A 21,836-nucleotide genomic window follows, 5' to 3' on the forward strand; every position below is an offset into this window, starting at 1 on the left:
AACCAAAATATGGCGCTGATTTTTTTTCCAAAATAGCATTGAAGGTCTGCTAACCTCATTTTAAAAATATGTATTTCTTATTGATTTTTAGAAAGAGAGGAAGGGAGAGGGAGAGAGAGAAAAACATCGATGTGAGAGCAAAACATCCATCAGCTGCCTCCAGCACACCCCCTACAGGAGATGGAGCCCGCAACCCAGGCAATGCGTCCTGACCGGGAATCAAACTGGCAACCTTCTGGTGCAGGGGATAACACCCAACCAGCCACACCGGCCAGGGCTGCTAACCTATTTTTTATTGCAACCTCCACACTCTATGCTCCATCCAGACCAGACAAACCTGCATTCCCTGAGCTTTTCAAGTCCTTGACTCACTGAGGCCTTTGTTTACCTGGTTCTCTTAGCCTAATAAGGGAAAAAATATTACTTTCCTGTTTTTCAAATCCTATATTTCAAGGCTGAGATCAAATATCGTTTTCTTCATGTAGGCTGCCTTAACACTCATCAGAAATAACTACTCCTTCCTCCAAGTGCCCCATGCATACTACCTGTAATTCCTTTACAGAATCTTTAACTGTCTTAACCTGTATACTTTCCCCAGTAGACGAAGATTTTTGAAGGCAAGGTCTTACTCATCTGGGTGTTCCCAAACCACTTAGTATAGTGTCTTGAACATAGTAAATACTCAGATATATGTTATGTAGGGATATAATTCAGCTAGTAGGACAACTCAGCTTTGAGCATATCTGGGAGAAACCCGCACCAGTTTACCCACAGGAGGGATACACAATTACCTGTGGAAAGGCCAACTAATGTGCAATGCTATATTCTATTTTCTATGATCAGAAACTTTGCCTTACAAGTGAGAAGGGGCTTCTAGGATTAGGTCTTACAAGGAAAGACAGAAAGCAAACCTCAAGGATTTAACCACCATGACCTAGGCCAGTGATGACGAACCTTTGACATGCGTGTCAGAGGTGACAAGAGAACTCATTTTTTTGGTTGATTTTTCTTTGTTAAATGGCATTTAAATATATAAAATAAATATCAAAAATATAAGTCTTTGTTTTACTATGGTTGCAAATATCAAAAAATTTCTATATGTGACACGGCACCAGAGTTAAGTTAGGGTTTTTCAAAATGCTGACACACCAAGCTCAAAAGGTTCGCCATCACTGACCTAGGCTATGCCTATGATAACCATGTGATATGCTCAGGGGCTATCAAAACAACTCTTTAGCCCCCGAGGAATAAAACAAGAAATAAGGTGGCAGACTAACATCAAAGAGGAAGTTGTGAGCTTCTGACTGCTAGCATGCTCAGTGAGGACCAGATAATATGCCAGGCTTAAGGCTACACTTTGATTTAAACGACTGGCTATCTAAAGTTTGGACACTTCCTAACTACAAATTCTGACAGAGCAATAAGGTTCAGTGCAACTCTGACTACATATTTCACTTTTACTGAGAAAATGAAAAGGCAAGAATATTAGAAATATGCCATTATAGCTTCTAAGTATATTAGGAACCATTATTTTGCAAATTATCTTAAACCTTTGCCAAAAAGAAAAAAGGTCATTGCCCAGTAATTTTTTATACTATTGTTAATTGTGATATTTCAACATGTAAATGGAACCATCATCTTTGGCAACTTTCAGAAAGCAATACAAATGCTCCTCTTTCAAAGTAACCTTAATTGGCATATCAAAACTATAATTTGTTTAAGGTAGCTTAAAAATCAGTTTTATCTTTTTTTAAAAAAAGGTAAATAAACCAATCCATTTCTCTCTGTTTAAGGGAAGGAGTGAGGTGGACTGAAGTACTAGAAGGGTCGAAATCATAATATTAAGACCAGCCAATGTTGCTCAGTGATTGAGCATCGACCTGTGAACCAGGAGGTCAAGGTTCAATTCCTGGTCAATAAAAATATATTTTTAAAAAATAAATCTACAATCTTAAGACGATTCATTCATTAATAATTTAATGGTTCTTATTTTCATTTTGTTGCTTAATCTGTATTTATATACTTAAGTGTACACTGCATTTTTATTCAATGACTTCTTTGGAAAAAAGTAAACAAATCCATAATTGTGTCTGTTGTGTATATTTTGGCAATAAAAAAAGTTTCTAAAACAAGATAAATGGACTCTACATACAAAGGAATCCAATTTCAGCTATTCAAAAGGCTTGAATTTAGTTGAGGTATGCCAATTTAGGATAGCCAAATATTTATAAGATACAGAAATTGTTGAGGTTTCCCCCTCTATTAGAAAGTACCCACCTAAATACCCAATGATACATGCCAAAGGTTTCCTGGTGCTTTTGCTTCTCTGGGGACTTCCAGAGAGTTCAGCATGTCTGTCTGCATCTGAGGAGAGAAAGAAACATGGAGACAACCCATGAGGCCGTTTTCTCTTCCTACACGACACACACCACAGAAACAACAGGTGCAAGTGCAAAACAGTGCCAAACATCCCCCAGATTCCTGTCATTTCCTTTCGGCTTTCACAAAAACATTTGAGACTCTGTGCGTGCCCATCTGAAAGGCAGTGGGAATATGCTTCCTTTCTAGCCACAGCTCTTCTGCATTAAAGCGGAAAATTTTCCATGAAGTACGAGGCCGAGTCCATCCTGATGGAAGATGAATCTGGCATGGAAGGCAGAAGTGACAGCTGACGAAGGTAACTACCTCCTTGGCCACCCCTGACTCACATGGAGTGGTTTTCCACTGAGGAGCACTTGGTCTAGCTTGGTGACACTCAATTCCGTGAGATGACAGCCTCACAAGGACGAAAATGGGTCATTTGGTTTTATCACTGGTTTCCTCTCCTTCGTATCCCACCCTGATGACATTCGTGCTGAGATTTAAAAGGTCACCTGTATGCAGAGTATTTTATCTGCTAATCAGAATCAGTAAGGTTCTGTGAGGACGGGTAATAGTGGATAAGAGCTCACAGCACACTCCTCATTCCCTGCCGCAGACATTTCAGACAGAGAAAAATAAAGCATACACCATGAACACTCTGCATTTTAATGAGCTGTCATTAGGACAGAAGAATAGATGTGGAACCCGGCTGCCTCTCATACCAGAATTGTTGTAAAAATAGAGTTTGAAGGGACAAAAAAGTGTATTGAAGTTGTTTAAATTTGCATATATTGTCATAAAGCTTAACAGAGTGGCTCTGGCAGGTATGATTCTATATCTATGCCTTTTCCCCACCTTCAAATATTGGACAAAAATGTCCTACAGGCTTTCTGACTCAACTTAGAGAATTTGCTCTTTCACAGGCTGAGGCCACATTTCTAGGCATACATACAAGACATTTCCTTTGACATCCATAGGAATTCTCTGCACTATTAAAACCTACAATTCTATCTGGAACCTCAAGTAATTTAAAGGTAAAAAATTAACTTTTTCATAAGCTCTGGCCCTCTCTTTCACTAAGGAAACTCTTTTTCTAATAACAAACAGTAAAGAGTGGGAAAATAGCATTTTAAAAATATGAAAATAGACAAAGTACATACTACCGAGATCCTCAAGTAGGAATCTGAATATGTATCCCAAACACTGGCTAATTATGAAACCACTGGCAACTATGAAGATTCCATTTCTTTTCCTACTATTCGGCTGTTTTCCTTTGGGGGGAGACTTGCTAACCTTCGCTTTTCACCCATCGCTAATAGCGAAGATACAGGTGGAAATATAATCACCATGCTTTGGAAGCGTAATCTAAATAAACATTAAAAAGCAGCCCAAATCCTACAAGGATCAAACACCTGTCAAATCACTGTGAACTAATACTAAATAATAATTCCTTCCTAATATTATTAATTCTTCTGAAGTTCTATTTGGGATGAGGACAAGAGAAAAATTTCTCCTTTCTATTAATAAAGCTTGAATGAATCCCCTTGTTTATTTTCTCAGTGCACTAGACAAAGGCAATCGCTATATCACTATTACTAGCGATTAGACTAACTTTGCTCTATTCCAGTCTATAAGGCCCAAAGGAAAACTACCAGTGTGGCTGCAATCGATGGACTCCCCTATAACCATCACCCTGACAAGAATCAACAAATCCATCAAAGGGGTCACCAACACAATACCCAAAGATATTTCACTTTAATGTTTTTAATTCCTCATTAAATTAGTTGGAGTAATTATGTGATGTTCCAAGTGGCAATTTACAGAGCACCTGAATGGGGGGGTCAAAGCTCTTAAGAAGGATCCATATTTCACTAATCCCACACGAATTACCAGTCTCAACTATAAAGAAATTGGGAAGGTGCTAAGACAACGAGTTGCTGTTTAACATAAAAATGGCAGCCATTCAGTGATATATAAATGGGAAAAATACATTCCACCCTGAGGGAATCATAAACATAGGATTATCAGGTTCGCACTTGAGTTGTTTAAGTAAAATCTAATTCCAAGTTGAATTAGCATCTTCGAAGAAGAACAGGCCAGTGTGGGTCAGTCCTCACTCCCAAATTATTCTCTTAACTATTTAAACAGAGATCATTCATTAGTGTGCAGTAAAAGTGCACAGATAAAGAAAGCGATCTGACAAATGCCCAAAGAACCCAGAAGGAATCAGAATCTGCTCAGAGACAGGGCAAACTCCACGTCTCACTCAAGTTACTGGACTGAACACAAGGCACCTGTCACTGGCTTCCAAGAGGATGCTCTACAGCTTCTTGAGGTAAACCTGGAAAAACACTGTTACTTTTATTGCATCTGATGGCCATTTTTAAAAACTGCTTTGGAAAGATTAGGGGGATAAATGAAATGGAAAAACTGCAAAAAGTAAACATCGAATTAAAATTCACAAAAACATCTCACATGGGCTTTCGAGATCGCTGTCAAAATAAAACCATCCCCAGAATTTCCTTTTAGGAACTGTAGAGGCATTTCTAATCAAGATTCAAAATATAGGTGCCATTTAAAAAAAAGATAAACTCAGCTACGTTTAAAAAATCTATTTGGCAAATACATCATAAACAAAGTCAAAGACAAAATGGGGAAATATTTGCATCACATATCACAGATGAGCTTATTTCCTTAAAATATAAAAAGTTCCCACAAATCGAGACTTTTATCCAACAGAAAATAGGCGAGGGGCAAAAACAGTTGACAGAAAAGGAATGTACAAATATATGCAAATATTTCCATCTCGCTCAAAAAGAGAAATGCAAGCTCACATGTCACTCGTCAACTAGCCAAGTGTTTGAAAGATGGGTAACACCGCTGGTGAGGTCCGAGAAACAGGCATCTCTAGACACCGTGGGTGGGAGTGTAAATTGCACTTTTCTAAGGGCAACTGGGTAGCAACTATCAAAATTCAAAATGCATGTTCATCAGTTTGAAATATCTATGTAGGGATATTTGTTGCAACATTACTTCTAATAGAAAATGGTTGGAAATAGCCTAGGAATTCTTAGGCTAATTAACCTAATTAAATTTTTTTAAAAAAGTAATCCAGAATACCTCTGGATACTTTAAATACTGGTAACAGCAGTTACCTCTGTAGAGTAGGATGAGATTTGTAACCACGTTTGAATCTTTAGAAAGATTTGAAGTATCCATTCAGAAACAAATTTTATTACCAAAAATACCAAAATAAACCCAACTCTTCTCTCCTAATGTTAGAGCTTAACATTTCACAAAAGTTTATACAAGTAATAACTTTTGCTGAGCCATCTCTAGAAAAAAATCAGAAAATATGTTACAAATTTCTTATGAGTATGGGCCCTTGGGATAATTCCAAGTTGAATTAGCAACTTTGAACAGGGAAAAAAAAATATGGCTCCAGGTGCCTCTTGAACTTCATTGTGGCTATACTGCTGTCATTCAAGTCTGGTATGTTGTCAACTGAGAAACCACTTACTGACCCATGCAAGCTACAAAGGTGGCAGGTAAATCCTTTGGATCCACTTCTCCAAGACCCAGCTTCATTGAACTACAGGAAGCTGCTAATGCACCTACTTCTTCCTCAGTCTCCGAGGACCCTGAATCTCAAGTAGTAACCCTGTGCTCAGCTGGCGTCAGGTGATTTTACTGAGCTTTGACGAAGTCATCTGATCACTTAATGTCTGATGGCAGTATCAAGGGAGGAACCCCATCATCACATCCTGGCTTTCTTACTGAGGGGAGGGGCATCAAAGGGGAGAAGGGACAGGCTAGTCTGTCTGAAACTTGATGCTGTTACAACCATGACATCAGTCTGCAAATCTCATCAAAGAAACAGTACTTTTATGCAATGCTTGGTTTGGGGTTTAGCAATGCATTTTTTAAAGATGTTTTTATTGATGTTAGAGAGGGAGGAAGAAGAATAGAGAGATAGGAACATCAATGAGAAACATCATCGACTGGCTGCTTCCTGCACCCTCCCTACTGGGGATCAAGCCTGCAACCTGGGCATGTGCCCTGACCAGGAATTGAACCAGGGACCTCTTGGTTCATGGGTCAATGCTCAACCACTGAGCCACATTGCCTGGGCTAGCAATGCATTTTTAATAAGCACTATCTATATGGTAGAACTAGCTCAGATATTCTACTAATTTTAGTAATTTGGGGCATGGACTTATATATTCACACATAAAAGTATATTATTAAAATGAATAGATATTTGGAGAAACTGGTTTTAAAAAATCATTTTCCATATATCATATATATATATATATATATATATATATATATATATATATAAACATGTTGGTCATACAATATACTTATTTGCTTTTAAATTATTTAAAACAGAAACTATATTCCTATGGTTCAAAATTGAAAGTCTGGAAGAATGAAGTGAGTGGTGAAGTCTCCTTCCCATCACCACTCTCTCAGCTTTCCAATTTCCCTCCCCACTCTACTCCTTACATTTTCCTTGAGATATTTTACACATATGCAAACAAAGATTCCCCTTTAAGAACTCGCAATTAAGAGTATGGTCTCCCCCATCTAATTTAGAGTTTAGCTCCCCTTTTTTTCAGTCATATGCAGTCTGTAACCCCATAAATTCTGGTTTTGATGGTGCTAATGAAGGGGTCAACTTTTATAGTGCTTATAAGAGGAAGATGCTCAAGTTCTCAGGGAAAACTATTTCCCTTTTCCAATATTATGATGAAGTATTCTAAAATGCATTAATTAGAGCTCTTAATTTATCAATACCTTTAGAATTACAACCTTTTACCTGATCTGAAAGAACATTCATATTGCACCACAGTGATTAACTTTGTGAGGGGAGTAACAGGGTCACCATTGCCTTTGAGAAACCAAGAAAAGCTTACACCCCAAAATACACATACATTCTCACTGGACCAGAGACATGGTTGCTTACAGACACCAGGTTATTAACACCTGATCTTCTCACTAACAAGCCAACATCAAGGGACCTGCTGAAGAGGCTGCAATAAGGTGCACAGAAGGGAGATGATGCAAGAATCAATTATATGCTAAAATTACTGAGCAGATACCTGCTGAAGCTTTATCATTTTAAATCTCAAGGTAAAATCAATTATTCTGAGAATCTAATTCTATATGTAACCCAATGAAGCTAAATACAAAATAAAATGTTCCTTGAATCTCATCACAAGTGACTATACTCTTATTATTACCATATGTCTATGTTTGTAGAAATAAAATACAGGTAATTTAATCTTGACTTTTTAAAAGCACTATGGCCTTTCAATTGGGAGGGGGAGGGGATAAAATGAGGCAGCAGAAAAATATACTTCATTGAAGAATAATCAAAATAAACACAATTTGCAAATTCACTGAGTAATGAACAGAAAAGCCACAGGAAACAGAAGCTTCCTCAAGCAGCCAATTTAGTTGGTGATGGTTTCTTTTCCATTCACAGGAACAAAGATGATAATGGATCCCAGTCAACTTTAATGAAAGAATTTCATTCATTTTCTTTCTCAAATGTTTTTCCTCTTACTTAAGAAATTATATATGGCCGAAACCGGTTTGGCTCAGTGGATAGAGCGTCGGCCTGCGGACTGAAAGGTCCCAGGTTCGATTCCGGTCAAGGGCATGTACCTGGGTTGCGGGCACATCCCCAGTAGGAGATGTGCTGGAGGCAGCTGATCGATGTTTCTCTCTCATCGATGTTTCTAACTCTCTATCTCTCTCCCTTCCTCTCTGTAAAAAATCAATAAAATATATTAAAAAAAAAATTATATGTGTTTTAAATCAACTAAGCACTTTAGATGAATATAAATATTCCAGTTCCTTAAAATTGATTGTAAAAAGTGAAAATAGCATAAATCCCTCAACTCTGAAATGCTAGCAATGAAACCTCAACATAAGCCTAAATTCTCAAATACATATGAATCTAATGTAGCTAAATTTCCCCTCCATGGGACTCAGAGATTACTATCAATTTCCACTCCCTTTACAAAGCACTTTTCCTCTTATAAAGCTTTTACCTGTACATTTTTAAAGCCTTTCAACTATCCTGCTGAAAATTAGCTTTAGGAACAAAATGTTTTTCAATCATTATTCCTTTTATGGATACCCTCTTTAAATCAAAATGGGAACATCCTGTAGTAAGAACTTTCTTATCTCAAGGACAAAGAAAAAACATCTACTGAATATCTTTTCTATTTCCCATGTTAAGCCAGACAGCAAGTTTTCTTCTCATCCTTTAGGGAAAGTTGCATGGCTCTCACATGCTAGCCAGGAACGTGACCGAAAGGAGCATGACTAGAATCAGAGTTAACACATAACTTATGGACACATTTATGGGGACACGGTAATAACAGAACAATCCATGATTCATTGGTACATATGACCTTTGTTCTAACAAAAAAATGAAACATAAGCAAGAATGAACGCATTGCAAATGAGAGTAATTAAGTCGTGTAAATGTCTGTGGAAATATATATGATATATGATTATGAAATGGAAACCAAATTGGACAATAGAAAGAATGCTCAACAACAAATTCGGACATCAGTTTGTAAAAACTAAATGTGTATTTTCAGAAAATTCACCCAAGACTTTAAAATTCATTTGTAATTTGCTAAATCTTCTACTAAATCTAGTGTATATTATAAAGCACTGTGAATTTCCAAAATATTGTATGATAATTGTAAAAGGTTCATGGGAAAACAATACAATTTATAATGACATACAATTTTTCATTAGTGTAAATTGGCAAATTTTATTCAAATCTAATGAATTCATGTAAGACTGGACTGCATGTCTCAGTTATGGAGTTTCACTGTACCACCACCCTGGGGGATTACATTGTGACACTACCTTCCAGGTAAAAGTGTCTCAATAAGACCTATGTAGGCAATTCCATCACAAAGCCCCACTGGACAGGACCACCTCCCATCATCTTTTGCTGAACACTATGCAAAAAACTGCAGAGGTGGCAATGTTTTCTTTTCAGGTTGGCATAATGCAAATGGCAGCAGACAAAAACAATGTAAAAAAAAATAAACCAAATAAAAGGCTGTACACAAGAACTTATGTTTATTGCAAATAAAAACAAAACAAAAAAGAGAGCGGGAAAGAGAGAAAATGGTCAGAAGCACAACACATAAGGTTAAGAATTCAAAAGCATCTTACATTCTGCCCTAATGGCAGCATAATTAATAGGAACAAACGGCCGTCTCGCCGCCTGCCGCAGCCGGAGGGTGCTTTTGCAGACCTGACGAGCAAATTTTGTGAAATATGTAGTGTGAAGGAAGAAAGCTTGGCGGGTCTTCACCGCAGACTTCGGGCTCCCAGTGTTGCGGACGGGCATCCCCTGCATGGCTTGGCGAGACATGTGGCTTCTGACACGGGGGTCCTGTAGAATCAGACACCAACACACAGGTGAAGAACAGGGCTGGTTAAAGTGCAGTACTACTGGCATCATGCTCAAACAACAGTGCAGTTTTTAAATCTTCCACTGAAGCATCTATAACTCAATAGCCTACCCCAGTGGTCGGCAAACTCATTAGTCAACAGAGCCAAATATCAACAGTACGACGATTGAAATTTCTTTTGAGAGCCAAATTTTTAAACTTAAACTATATAGGTAGGTACATTGTTATTAACTTAATTAGGGTACTCCTAAGCTGGCCTTTGCTAAAAACGTCCTCAATCTGATTGAGGTACGTTCGCTGAGGTCGACCCCTTCCAACTCTCCCATCCACACTCGTCTTGTATACTTGTTTCCTCTATCTTTTGTCACCTGCGCGTGATTTGCGGACGTGACTAGCACTAACCACTGAACAATGAGACTGCTGACGGATTGGCTCACTCAACTCGTGCACGAATCGCCCACGCCTTCCCTGCGCTGCGTCTCCCATCGCCTGACCGCCCGGCCCCCCTCACTTCTCCTAACGCCACTTCTTCAAAATAGACTCGCCCAGGCTGAAAACCGACTTCTGCCCATGGGCCACGAAGTTCCAATCACACTGTACGAGTGCGCCCGCACGTGGTATTTTGTGGGAGAGCCACACTCAAGGGGCCAAAGAGCCGCATGTGGCTCGCGAGCCGCAGTTTGCCGACCACTGCCCTACTCCAAAGGACAAGATTAAAAAGTTTGTACTTTTGGAAAGAAGGTGGGGAAGTAGAGAAGAAAACTGGGTTTGGGGTGGGGGAGTATGTATGTGTTTTTAAATTGACCCTAACAATCCCAAACTATATTCATAATAAGTTTTTAAAAATATGCCAAGGGATTAGATTATTTTGAGTGTTGTTTAAAAAAATATTAAAGGACTCCAAGATCCTCTTAGTCCTCAAATATAATAGTCTCCCTCTAGTAGACCAGGGTGCTTGATATCTGCTATGAGAATTTTTCCAAAATCCCATTTCAACTGTTGTTCACCTCAAGATTAAGTCCACACGTTCTTGTGCCTCCTATGATAGCCAAGGCGTGGGGAAAAAGTGTTCAAGTTGTTATTTTATGTAATAAGATACAATTTCAATAGTATCTAAAGGCTGCAAACTGTTTTCCCAAAAAAGCAATTAAAACAAACATTTAATCAGTAAGCTTTCTACTTATGCTAAGGCCTCCCACACACATTGTTCTTTTGCCTCGGTAATCTTCTCACAAAACAAATACTGAATACCTGTGAAGATTGGATTTGTCCCTGCCCTTCTCTCCACCCTCACCCTGAATATTATGGTGCTATGTTTAGCTATAAAAATAGCTTTGTTTGCTTTTAAATCACCTAATACTGTACTTCTGTTTTCAAGGACTGATCCAGCCATTGAAAAATATGACCATCCTCAAGGCTATAAGGAATATTGCTCATGTACCTCTGTAGGTGGGCTGGGAGATAACTTCTCTTCTTCTGACTGAGTGGGCATTTTCAGGCCGCCATATTTTTTCCAATAGAGCCAACAGGTTGCACATAATCTACACTGCATATTAGGTGGACCCCAAGAATACCACTGATGAGACTGTGTAGCTAAAGATGGAGGAAAAAGAAAAACAAAGATGCTATAGAATTTGTAACATCAATATATAATCAAACATTTCAAAAAATATTCCAAAGCCACTTTCAGTTTACGTTATTTTTCTTCCCCCAACTTACAAACCATATATGAAAGTCTAATATCCTATATAATAAAAGGCTAATATGCAAATCGACCAGTGGAATGACCAGTTGCTATGATGCACACTGGCCACCAGGGGTCAGACGCTCAATGCAGGAGCTGCCCCCTGGTGGTCAGTGAGCTCCCACAGTGGGAGCACCGCTCAGCCAGAAGCTAGGCTCACGGCTGGCAAGTGCAGCGGCGGTGGCGGGTCCCGCCTCCACTGCAGTCCAACTGCGGGCCTAAGCTATCAGCCGGACATCCTCCAAGGGCTCCTGGACTGTGAGAGGACGCAGGCTAGGCTAAGGGACACCCCCCACCTCTGCCCGAGTGCACAAATTTCGTGCACCAGGCTTCTAGTATACATATAGTTTTCAAGACTCAGGATTCATTAAAAACTTCATATATATATATACCAAGTGCCTGTGGCATCTGTCTAAGAGAAGCTATTAGATGACGTATCCTACATAGTATGTTGTGCTGCTGGGGGGAGTTTTTGTTAATTACAAATATTTTCTATTGTGTACATTTCTGGAAATAAGCTATCAGAAAATTATCACTGCTCTTAGTGTTTAAAAGTTTAAAGCCAGTTGTCCAAACCTATAGTTCGGTTAAGGTACTCAGAGGGGCCCCACTGACAGAGGTAGGAATGTGACAGAAGCAGGTATCTGTTTTCATTCCTTAATCAATAGATAAAATACTTATTTTAAATTTCTTCCTTTAAAAAACAAATTCCTTCAAGGCTGTAAGTATATACTCAGTGAGCATATGTGGCCGACATCACAGCATGCTTAAGACCTAGCAACTTGGTTGATTTACCACATAGCTAAACACTGCAAGCCTGTGTTAGTCTTATTCTGCAGTTTAAATTACTGCCATATAACATTCAAAGTATCCCCATCTGAAGTTTGAAAACATTGACACTGACACATTTAAGTTAATGAGGTGCATAAAAATCATTATTATAATTCTGTAAGTTTGTGTTGGAATATTCCTCCCGATCTATAGCACATAATGTTCAAGCAGCACAGTCAGGAGTCAGCTAACACTTCACAGCCAATGTCAAAAAAAGAAGATATGGTGGTCGTTATAATCAAATTGCCTTTTTAGTTCATTGAGAATTATACTGTGCACCTTGTCATGTATTACTTTTGAGGACTCCTTGCAAGCAGCAGCCCCAAAATCTTGCTCTTAAAATTTAAAAACAAATCATAAGTTGATTTTTTACAAACACAAATGATAAGAATTTTACATATTAGGCATGGACTTATTTTAGATTCTGAAAACAAAATTTTTACCCAAACTAAGACATGTCATTTAATATTTGTCAACAAATGCTTTTCTCCACACATAATGAATTCATGTTCAATTGAAAAATGACAAATAGAAAAGAGCAATTTTTTATACAATGATAAATCTAATAAACATATTACATTATTTTGATAGAAATTATTTTAAAATATGAACCAAAAATAAATATTATAAAATTAAGAGTGCTTATTTGTCATGCACACAGAAAAATGACAGAATAATTATTTAAAGGTATATGTGAGATTATTTATATCTAAAGGGGGTTATAAATAAAAGACAGATTAAGTCACTACCATTTATCTCCAGGATTCTTTTTTTTAAATTTTATTTAAATATAAATGTACTTCAAAATCTGAGAACTCCCAATTCAAAAACATTTGTGATACAGTTCATGTAAAATCTTGACCAAAAGAAGCTAATTTTCCACAAAGTGTTTCCCCTTGTGCTCCCATGGTGCAGAAAATGGGTAGATATGTACCATTTCTATGAAGTCACAATTTGTCTGGCTCACACCTTCCTTGGTTTCAGAAGAGAAATTTTATGATTTGGTTTTAAGAGCCTTTTTAATGCTGAAACTCCCTCATTCATATGTCCTTAGGGCAGCCGGCTGCATCTACCCTCAAAGAGCTGCTGAGAGACAAACACTAGGGACCAAGTAGACTTTTCATAAATATTCGTTTTCTTCCCTCTCCCACCCAAGCATACTTTGGTTGGTAGAAAACATAGATGATAATGTCACCGATACTCCATTAAGAGATGATATTGTTGTATGAGATTTTAAATAAACATAAAAAGTATATCAACTATGTAACAATTCATCTCACCAACCCAATAAGTATAATACTACCAGCCTCTGGTAGAGATTTTTGACAGGAATGAATAAATTGGGATCCTGAGACCAAAAACAAGTATCATAGAACTGCATCTCCCAAACCAGTGCTCTGAGGGAATCTGGTCTGAGGACTATAAATAAGCAGCAGTTTACCCCCACACAGGTGTTTCCTACAGAATTATTTGGAGCCTTTAATTTGTCAAAGCCTTTAATTTGAAAAAATCCAAAAGGGGATTTGGAATATTTCATGGGACCATGGTTTGCACCAAGCTAGTAACAGCTCTGAATGCAACTCAGCTAACAATGCTGTATCAACAAACACAGGACCCCACAAAAGCAAATCAAAGGAAACCCACGACTTAAATACTCAGTGTCCAGGCGGAAGGTAAGGATGGGCATCTATTCACTGTAAGGCTGCATTATTCTGCCCTCTGCGCAGTACTGACCTCATGTACCTTCCTCCCACAGTGCCAGCACAGTTCCACGCACTTCAGAGACAGGCCTCAAATGAGAAAAGAAAGCCCCGCTGGAGAAAACTTACCGTAGCAGCTCTCACAGGCTCGCCCTAAGAGGGGATTCTGCGGCTGGAACGTGGTTCCCACGGCCCCATTCACAGTACCAGGTTTGCCATTGCTGGTGGATATTTGGTTGGGATTCGGTTTGCTGCTTCCAATGAAATGTAAAGTAAGGTCATAAAAATGACTTGTACAAATAAGGCAAAGGCTCTACACTTCATTACTGATTTATCTGAATTACACATAAATAAATTTGAATGCTTGGTGAAGAAGAAATACACTGGTAAAAGTGAACCCAAACCATTCATCTTTACAAAACAAGGTTATGTACAAACCGATCTCTTATGCCTGACACTCACAAAATAAATACAGCCATCTCTCTTCTCCACACAAATACAATTTCCTTAGGACACCCTCTGATTATTTTGAAAAATACAAGTTATTACGCTGTATTAGCTATCACAAATTCTCCTGAGAACATAAAGTACTTTTATGAATCATATAAATGAAGCCGAAGGCGATGTGCTGTGTTCAGAGGAAGGCAGTGTCCTGGTTCTGCTGACTCCTGAGGGAACTTACAAAAGACCATGATCAACACAAACACTGGCTGTCAATGGGGCATATCCCGAGTTAAGTCAGCATTTCAGGAGACTTTGTTCATGGTAGTAATTTCTATTATGTTTGAACTTTTATGAAGATTACATAGCATTGGAAAGTAGAGGTTTTTCTCTTCAAGAAAAAATTTTAGGAGGAAAAGAGTGACATCATCAGAAGTGTACGTGCACATTTCCCAGAGGCTGTAATTCCCCAGAAACATGTACCCCAGATTACCTTCTACTTGCTGTGCAAACATGGCTAACTTATCCCCATCTAGGGTAGGCTAACTCCCCAGCTTATAAACCGTGACCGAAGATACTGCACAGGTATATACAGTATGTCCTCAATAAACTCATAATTCACTTAACATGTATTTATTCAGTACCTGACTTCAAGGAACTTTCACATCTATTTGGGAGAAATAAATGCTGAATGACTATATCTTCCATGATTACTAAAGTAATGAGTGGTCACAACTATCAAGACACTTGGCGTTTCCATACAGAGTTGGTTCAGGAGTTTCCTCTTTGCTGTTTTTCATTCCCATAGTTCCAATTACCAGCAAAAGCCTAGTATGTAAACTTGGCCTGACAGCAAATTAAGATTTCTTCCTGGCATTGTTACTGTAACTCTTGGTGACACCCATCACCACCCCCAGATGAAATCATTGAACCTCTGAGTGCTCTGAAGTCCCCATTCTATATACAGGGCTATTATTTACACTTTAACCTGTGCCAGCAATGTGTTTGGAAGACAAATTGGTTTTAAAAAACACATTTTAAGCCAGAAAGAATGTATGTCTCTTCTTATAGTTTTCATGTGGAAATGTACAAAATGAAAAGTGGTAATTTAGAATGATTAAGAGGTCCAAGAGATATAATATTTCTGATTTTTAAAAATCTATTATAGCTAATAAACATGATGGCCCCTTGAAATTAAATGACTTCCCCAAAATATGAAAATTTCTGATATTTAACCCTGGGCTAAAATATGTGTGTTGAAAAAGAGCTAATATAAATTTACAGTTGAACTGCCTGAAAAAAAGAACAAGAGTACATACAACTTTAGTTCTTCACCTGAATCTAGAACGTTATTTGACTGAATAAACTACTGACCTTAATATAATAATAATTACAAGAGGAAAACAAGTGTTCAAAGGCTGAATATACTTAAACATGTGAATCACTTAAACTATGTTTTGCAAAACCAAGTACCTGCAGGTTAATTCAGGGCACAAATGACTGAGGTCAATGTGACCATCCAAATAAACTTTTACTCTAAGAAAAACATGAAAGATGTTTTAAAGTCACATTGTATGAAACTGTCCTTTTACCTGATGCCCAAACCTTTCCTCCCCCATCAGTGCTCCAGATTCTGCCCCGCCACCCTCTTGAGAACTTTGTTCCCGTCATTCTCCTTCCTGGACCCTCTCATAAACATGTTATGTATTTCTCCTATTTTAAAAACTCTCCCATTTCTCTATCCCAACCTACTCCCCAAAGCCGAGAACTTTCTCTCGACTGCCCTTTGCAGCCAGGTTTCTTGAGAGCTGCAATCTTCAGTGTCTGCAGCACCGAGTCCTCACCACAGCATTAAAGATCACCGATAACTTCTGTGATGCTAAGTTCCCTGGCTATTTCTTACCAGCATCTGACACTGATGATCTCTTTCCCTCCTTGAAACCCACTCCTCTCTCAGCTTTAATGATAATAATGCACTCATCTTGCTATTCTTTTTTAGCTTTCATTCTCTATCTGTATCTGACATATAAATACTGGATTTCCTCAAGCTTGGTCCAAGGCAATTTTTTTCTTATTGATTCTCCTATGAAATCTCATACATAGTTTTAAACACAATGATATATGCTGATGAAGCTCAAATTTGTATCTCTAGCCCAGAACTTTCCCCTCCAATATATCCAACAATATATTCAACACCTCTGTGGACAAAACAAACTCAAAATGACCTAGACCTAACCTGGTTCTCCACCACAGTTTCTTAGCTTGGTGAATGCCCTTTTCCTTTGATATAACTAACATTGTAAAGTTCAAGAAAGCTGGTATGCCTGCTTTTGAAAATCTGAGACAGATGAATCACAACAGATTTCCTTTGGGGAGTTATTCTTTTGTAAATAACTCAAACTATATAAGATTTAAAAATATTAGAAACCACTCTGCAGAAGGGACATTATATCTCTGAATAAAAATTATGGGCCCCATAAATTACATATTATCTGTCTTGAGATAAAAGATTAGTAAGATGCCTGGCCAGTGTAGCTCAGTGGTTTGGAGTGTTGTCCCTACACCAGAAGGTTATGGGTTTGATTCTCAGTCAGGGCACATACCCGGGTTGTAGGTTCGATCTCCTCTTTCACATCAATGTGTGTGTGCATGTGTGTGTCTCCACCCAACCACGCCCTGGCTTCTGTCTCAAATATCAATAAAGGCATACCCTTGGGTGAGGATTTTTAAAAAAAGATTAGTAAGAAATATTACAATTCATTTCCTATGAGGCCTCTTATACTAGTATATAAAACTGTCTTAATGTATCAAAATTCAGTAAACAAAAGGCTAAGTATAAAGGCAACTGTACTGAGCTCACAGAGTAAGAAAAATCTTGGAGCAGTACATAGAACTTTGTAGTAAATTTCATTTTTATCCCCAAAGAACTTAGGATAGCACTATATATGTGGTGCTCAATAAACTGAATTTTTCTGAACAAATGAATGATTGAAATCCAAAGATCTCAAGAAAAAGATTATAATTCATTTAAAACATAGCATATGAAAAGGATATTGGCATCCATGTTGATATAACAATGTTTTCTAACTCCAAAGGAAAACAATGATAGAATGCTAGGCCAAAACAACAAAAAGTTGTTCACTATTTATCCAACATATACAAAGTATGATTCCAATTACTTTCCCTAACCCTAGCCCTAAGCAAATAATATAAAATTATCAACTAGATAAACAACATGCCTCAAAAGGGCAGTGTGCATTAACCAAAAAAATCCATTCTACCACATACAAGTTTCATGAGTTGGTAGCTTTCTGAAATATATTTGCTTCAAACAACAGTTTCATAGGTTAGTTTCCTAACACTTTCCCCGCAGTTGTGACAGAAGTACAATTTAGGGACATTCTTTCTCTAGTCCTTTTGTTGTCTACGTGGTGTTTTTCCTACCAGCCATTTTTTCTCTCTAAAAATATTATTATAGTGATATAATGGGAAGCAAGTCTCATGCTTTGTAGTGGAAGAAAATAAGATACACAGTGAATTCAAATTTGACTAGAACTGACCAAAATGACATATTTTGTTTTGATAGAATTAATACCATGACAAATATTTTAAAAGATTTCCATTACTTACTAAGTTGGGATATACACTTGTTTCAGTTTACTCTCTGCTTCTGCTGCTTTTAGACGTTTCTAATTCAAAAGATACATAAAATATTTTACATACAATGCTTAGCAACTATTACCACTTCATTGTTTTAAAAAATCCACAAGAAAATGAATTTAAAGCATAATTCAAAAGTTGCCATTTTAAAATGTGCATATAAGCTGCAGTAATTTCTAAGAAAAGTCACTAGATTCTGAGAAACAGAACTGTAAGTATTAATAACGTTTTAGACATAGATTTTAAAAGTAAAGCAATGAACAACTCCGTCCCCCACATGAGTGAATAAACAGGACTTGTAAGTAACCGTTTTTACTTTTCAAATTTATTTTCTACCGTATTTCTTCTTTTGGTTTTCTGGGAGAAAAAAAACACACATCATCTTTACTTTTAGAAAAATATTCAGAGGTGATTAGTTTTCAAAGTCCATGCAAAAGAAAGAGATAGTAACTATTCTAAGTACAATTAAATAAGCATTTACCCTCAAATGTTGGGAGGTATGCAGTATACTTTATAGCTTGGCTGAACTCACATCAGATTTTAGGAACCAATTAGGAGCCAAATGCAGGAAAAGGAATGGGAAAAAGATTATGTAGTCAAATCCAGAAACTGATCAACACAACATGAATGCAAATAGGGAAGGAAAATAATATATGGTAGATATAAAAAATAAGATAAACCAAATTATTTCTCATTTTCTCAATGAGAAGTAAACAAAAACATTTAGGGGGACAACTTAAAACTTTTAGGGACGGAGTTGAAATTTCTGAAAAGAATTTTATCCAAATATTTTCAACCATCCTTGAGCAATCATCTCCACCATCTTTGGGGACTCTTTCTGCTTTGAGAAACAGTTTTCAGAACACCCGGTCTTCATTTCTATCTACCTTAATTGTTTCAAATAAGCACTTTTTAAATTATACATGATGTTGATTCTGGAAATGTTTCAATAAGCCATGGGTGGCTGGCTATTCACTATTCATGATCTCAACAACTCACTATGGCAATTTTTAAAGTGATCCTTAAATGTATTTTTATAGCATCCAACACTTGCCACTGTGCAATCACATACTTAGGAAAAATAATGTCTATGTTAAATATATTTGCCCCTTTCCTTACCAGTTCTGACATGAGACTAGAAGAATATAAAAACAAGTACTGACTGGGGTCACTTCGGGAAAATGTGCCTTTTCCCAGGAAATAGTGCTCGAAATAAGTAACGGAGAGAGTTACCTCAATTTGGGACATGTGGGAAGGAGTCAGAAACAAATCATTCCCTGCTTCTAGAAATAACTTCGGATAAAAATTTATGTACAGTACACCAAGGCATCAAACTAGTAAGACTAACTTTACAGTTAAGATAAAAGATTTAGGAGCTATATCCACACAAATGGCATCCGTCTAAATTTTCAATATGTAAAAATAAGTTGCTCAAAAGGTGTGCGCTAACATCACATCTTAGGGCATTCCCTCCAAGTATACTCACAAAGAGATGAGGCACCAGGCACCTGCAAGGAAAACACTGCCTCTCTAGCGGTACCTTCCCTGTTGTCCTTCCAAAATATCTATCATAATAAATTCTGAAGTAAAAAAAAATATATTAAGACTAAAATCTTAAAATAATATCTTAAGGATATGAAATCATGCAGTTTAAAATAGTCTAGAAAAGATAAAGCAAACAAGACAAATTTTAAATTAAGTATATTGCTAAGAAATATTAAAATGTAAACAGAAAGTTCACTTTAATGCAATCATATTGGTAGTGATATAAAAAAAATTACCTGCTGCACGTATCTGTCAGTAGTTTTCCACATGTAATAATATTCAATGATGCTAGTCAATGATTTCCAAGGGAGCTGAAAATATATTTAATATGACAATAAAAACAAGCTACTATAGCAACTGCTTTCCTTTAAAACTACTACTTTAAAATAATGAAACAAATATCCAGATAGAAGATTCATCCAGTTTATGAAAACTGAAATTAATTCTTAGCAAAGGGTATCCCAAACAAGTTATATTCAGTTAGGACTAATATAACACATTTCCTTTCTACTTCCCGTTTTGCTAAAAATTATAAACTTTATGACTGATACTATTTTATGACTTACCCAGGAATACAAATTTTATAAATGATATTGAAATAGATCTAGCCAGTTACTTAAACTTCCAGTTACTTAAACTACCATTGGGTGGCGTGTGGTCTCTGACATACTTCCCATCCTTTAAAAAACTGCTCTATTTTGACTTATTTTTGTTGTAAAATAAATTAAAACAAATCTCAGAAGAAAAACATAGCATAGTGTGGTTCATACTAGAAAAACAGAAAGCTTGTCTTTGATATTTTTCATTATTCAAAAATAGTCACATGAGCTCCCACACAGAGACGCACAACCAAAGAATATATTCAATATGTCCCTTTGTAAAGGGAGATTTGTTAGTCATTCAAGATGCAAATCAGGGCAGATCAAATTTCAAACGAAATGACTGATAACATTCACAACTTTTCACTGTAGCAGCAGACTTTTACAGATAGGTGACTCAGCACTCCCTCTGACTCCCATCTTGCTGTCCCTAATGCACTATCGGGTAAGAGAATTAAAACAGTACTTCCTAAACTCAGTGAGTTATATAATGTCTAATTACTGGGCTGTATACCTGAAACCAACATAATATTGTATGTCAACTGTAACTGAAAAGGAAAAAAGTATTTAGTCAAAGAAAAAATAATAGTACTTCCCAGACAGCACTGCAGCTTGTGTCCCGCATGTACTAGTAAAACATCTTTGCCATTCCTGTCACCTGCACACTTAATTCACCTATCTGATCTGAAGTAAAAACAGATGGAGTTTAGGGAAAGGAACTTATTTTCAGTTTAATTGGGTGGCAATTACAACAGTAATTACAAATATGGTCTCCTTGCAGGACCAAATCTGCTTAGTCACTGGCATTTGCATTACAACTAAAGCAGTTTTCTCTAATCCAACAAGCAATCTAATGGATTTGAAAGGGTCTGAGGGATGGTTTAAGGAGCTTATGACATGACCAAATAGGGTGAGACCGTATAACAGTTATTGGCAGAGTCCCCTAAGGTTTTACGCAAGCTAAAAACTCTTCATCTGCTAATTATTATTCTTTTGAGAAATCACCCCTGACATACAATTACCTGGAAACCTGGAAATCAAGGGACCATGTAACCTGAGCTCATCATGAGCCAGACTTTACCTAACGGTAAGCCATGAAATCCTAATCAGGCATGTTCAGCACCACCACTCCCTTATCAAGAAGAGGAGGTCATGAACACATGAGAAACATGCCCTAGTGTGTCTACTCCTAATGGAGTATCATTTCTTCCTCAACTCTCACTTATGGCTTCATGGGAGTTCCTAGGACATGTCAATTTAAGAGGAAAGAAACTGACTGTGGCAGATGGCTTTGCACGATATACTGGCAACAAGTAGAACTAGCCTACTCCTGCATTTCAGTCCCAAGCAGGAGTGGCTCTAAAGCACAGTAAAGAAGGTAGATCCTTTTGGAGGGTGGAATATTAGAGTAAACATCTGGCTTTCTACTTTGAGTTAAGGAGAGATGGCCAGAATTACTAATCCATACCCATTTGTGGGCAGTGGTTATTCACTTGTTACA

At 37.3% G+C, this 21,836-nt stretch overlaps 1 protein-coding gene across 7 annotated transcripts in view; it reads right to left on the reverse strand.

The window, feature by feature from the left end:
* The window catches only part of MTA3 (metastasis associated 1 family member 3), a 179,512-nt gene that overhangs the window by 15,022 nt on the left and 142,654 nt on the right, over positions 1-21,836 (reverse strand). For 4 of the 7 annotated variants that reach the window (XR_009447997.1, XM_059659993.1, XM_059659991.1 and 1 more), the window contains exons 10-15: positions 19,973-20,047; positions 18,162-18,220; positions 14,220-14,344; positions 11,257-11,408; positions 9,574-9,796; positions 2,278-2,364 (exon numbers count right to left, since the gene is read on the reverse strand). Coding sequence is in view for 6 of the 7 variants with exons in the window: in XM_059659993.1 (XP_059515976.1) it covers positions 2,278-2,364; positions 9,574-9,796; positions 11,257-11,408; positions 14,220-14,344; positions 18,162-18,220; positions 19,973-20,047 (721 nt within the window). In the remaining variant the exon portion in view is untranslated. Of the gene's footprint in view, positions 1-2,277; positions 2,365-9,458; positions 9,797-11,256; positions 11,409-14,219; positions 14,345-18,161; positions 18,221-19,972; positions 20,048-21,836 lie in introns of those variants that run through there. The other 3 variants (XM_059659992.1, XM_059659990.1, XM_059659994.1) reach the window with 2 other exon arrangements.

Source organism: Myotis daubentonii, chromosome 12, assembly GCF_963259705.1.
Source record: "Myotis daubentonii chromosome 12, mMyoDau2.1, whole genome shotgun sequence".
Taxonomy (NCBI): Eukaryota; Metazoa; Chordata; class Mammalia; order Chiroptera; family Vespertilionidae; genus Myotis; species Myotis daubentonii.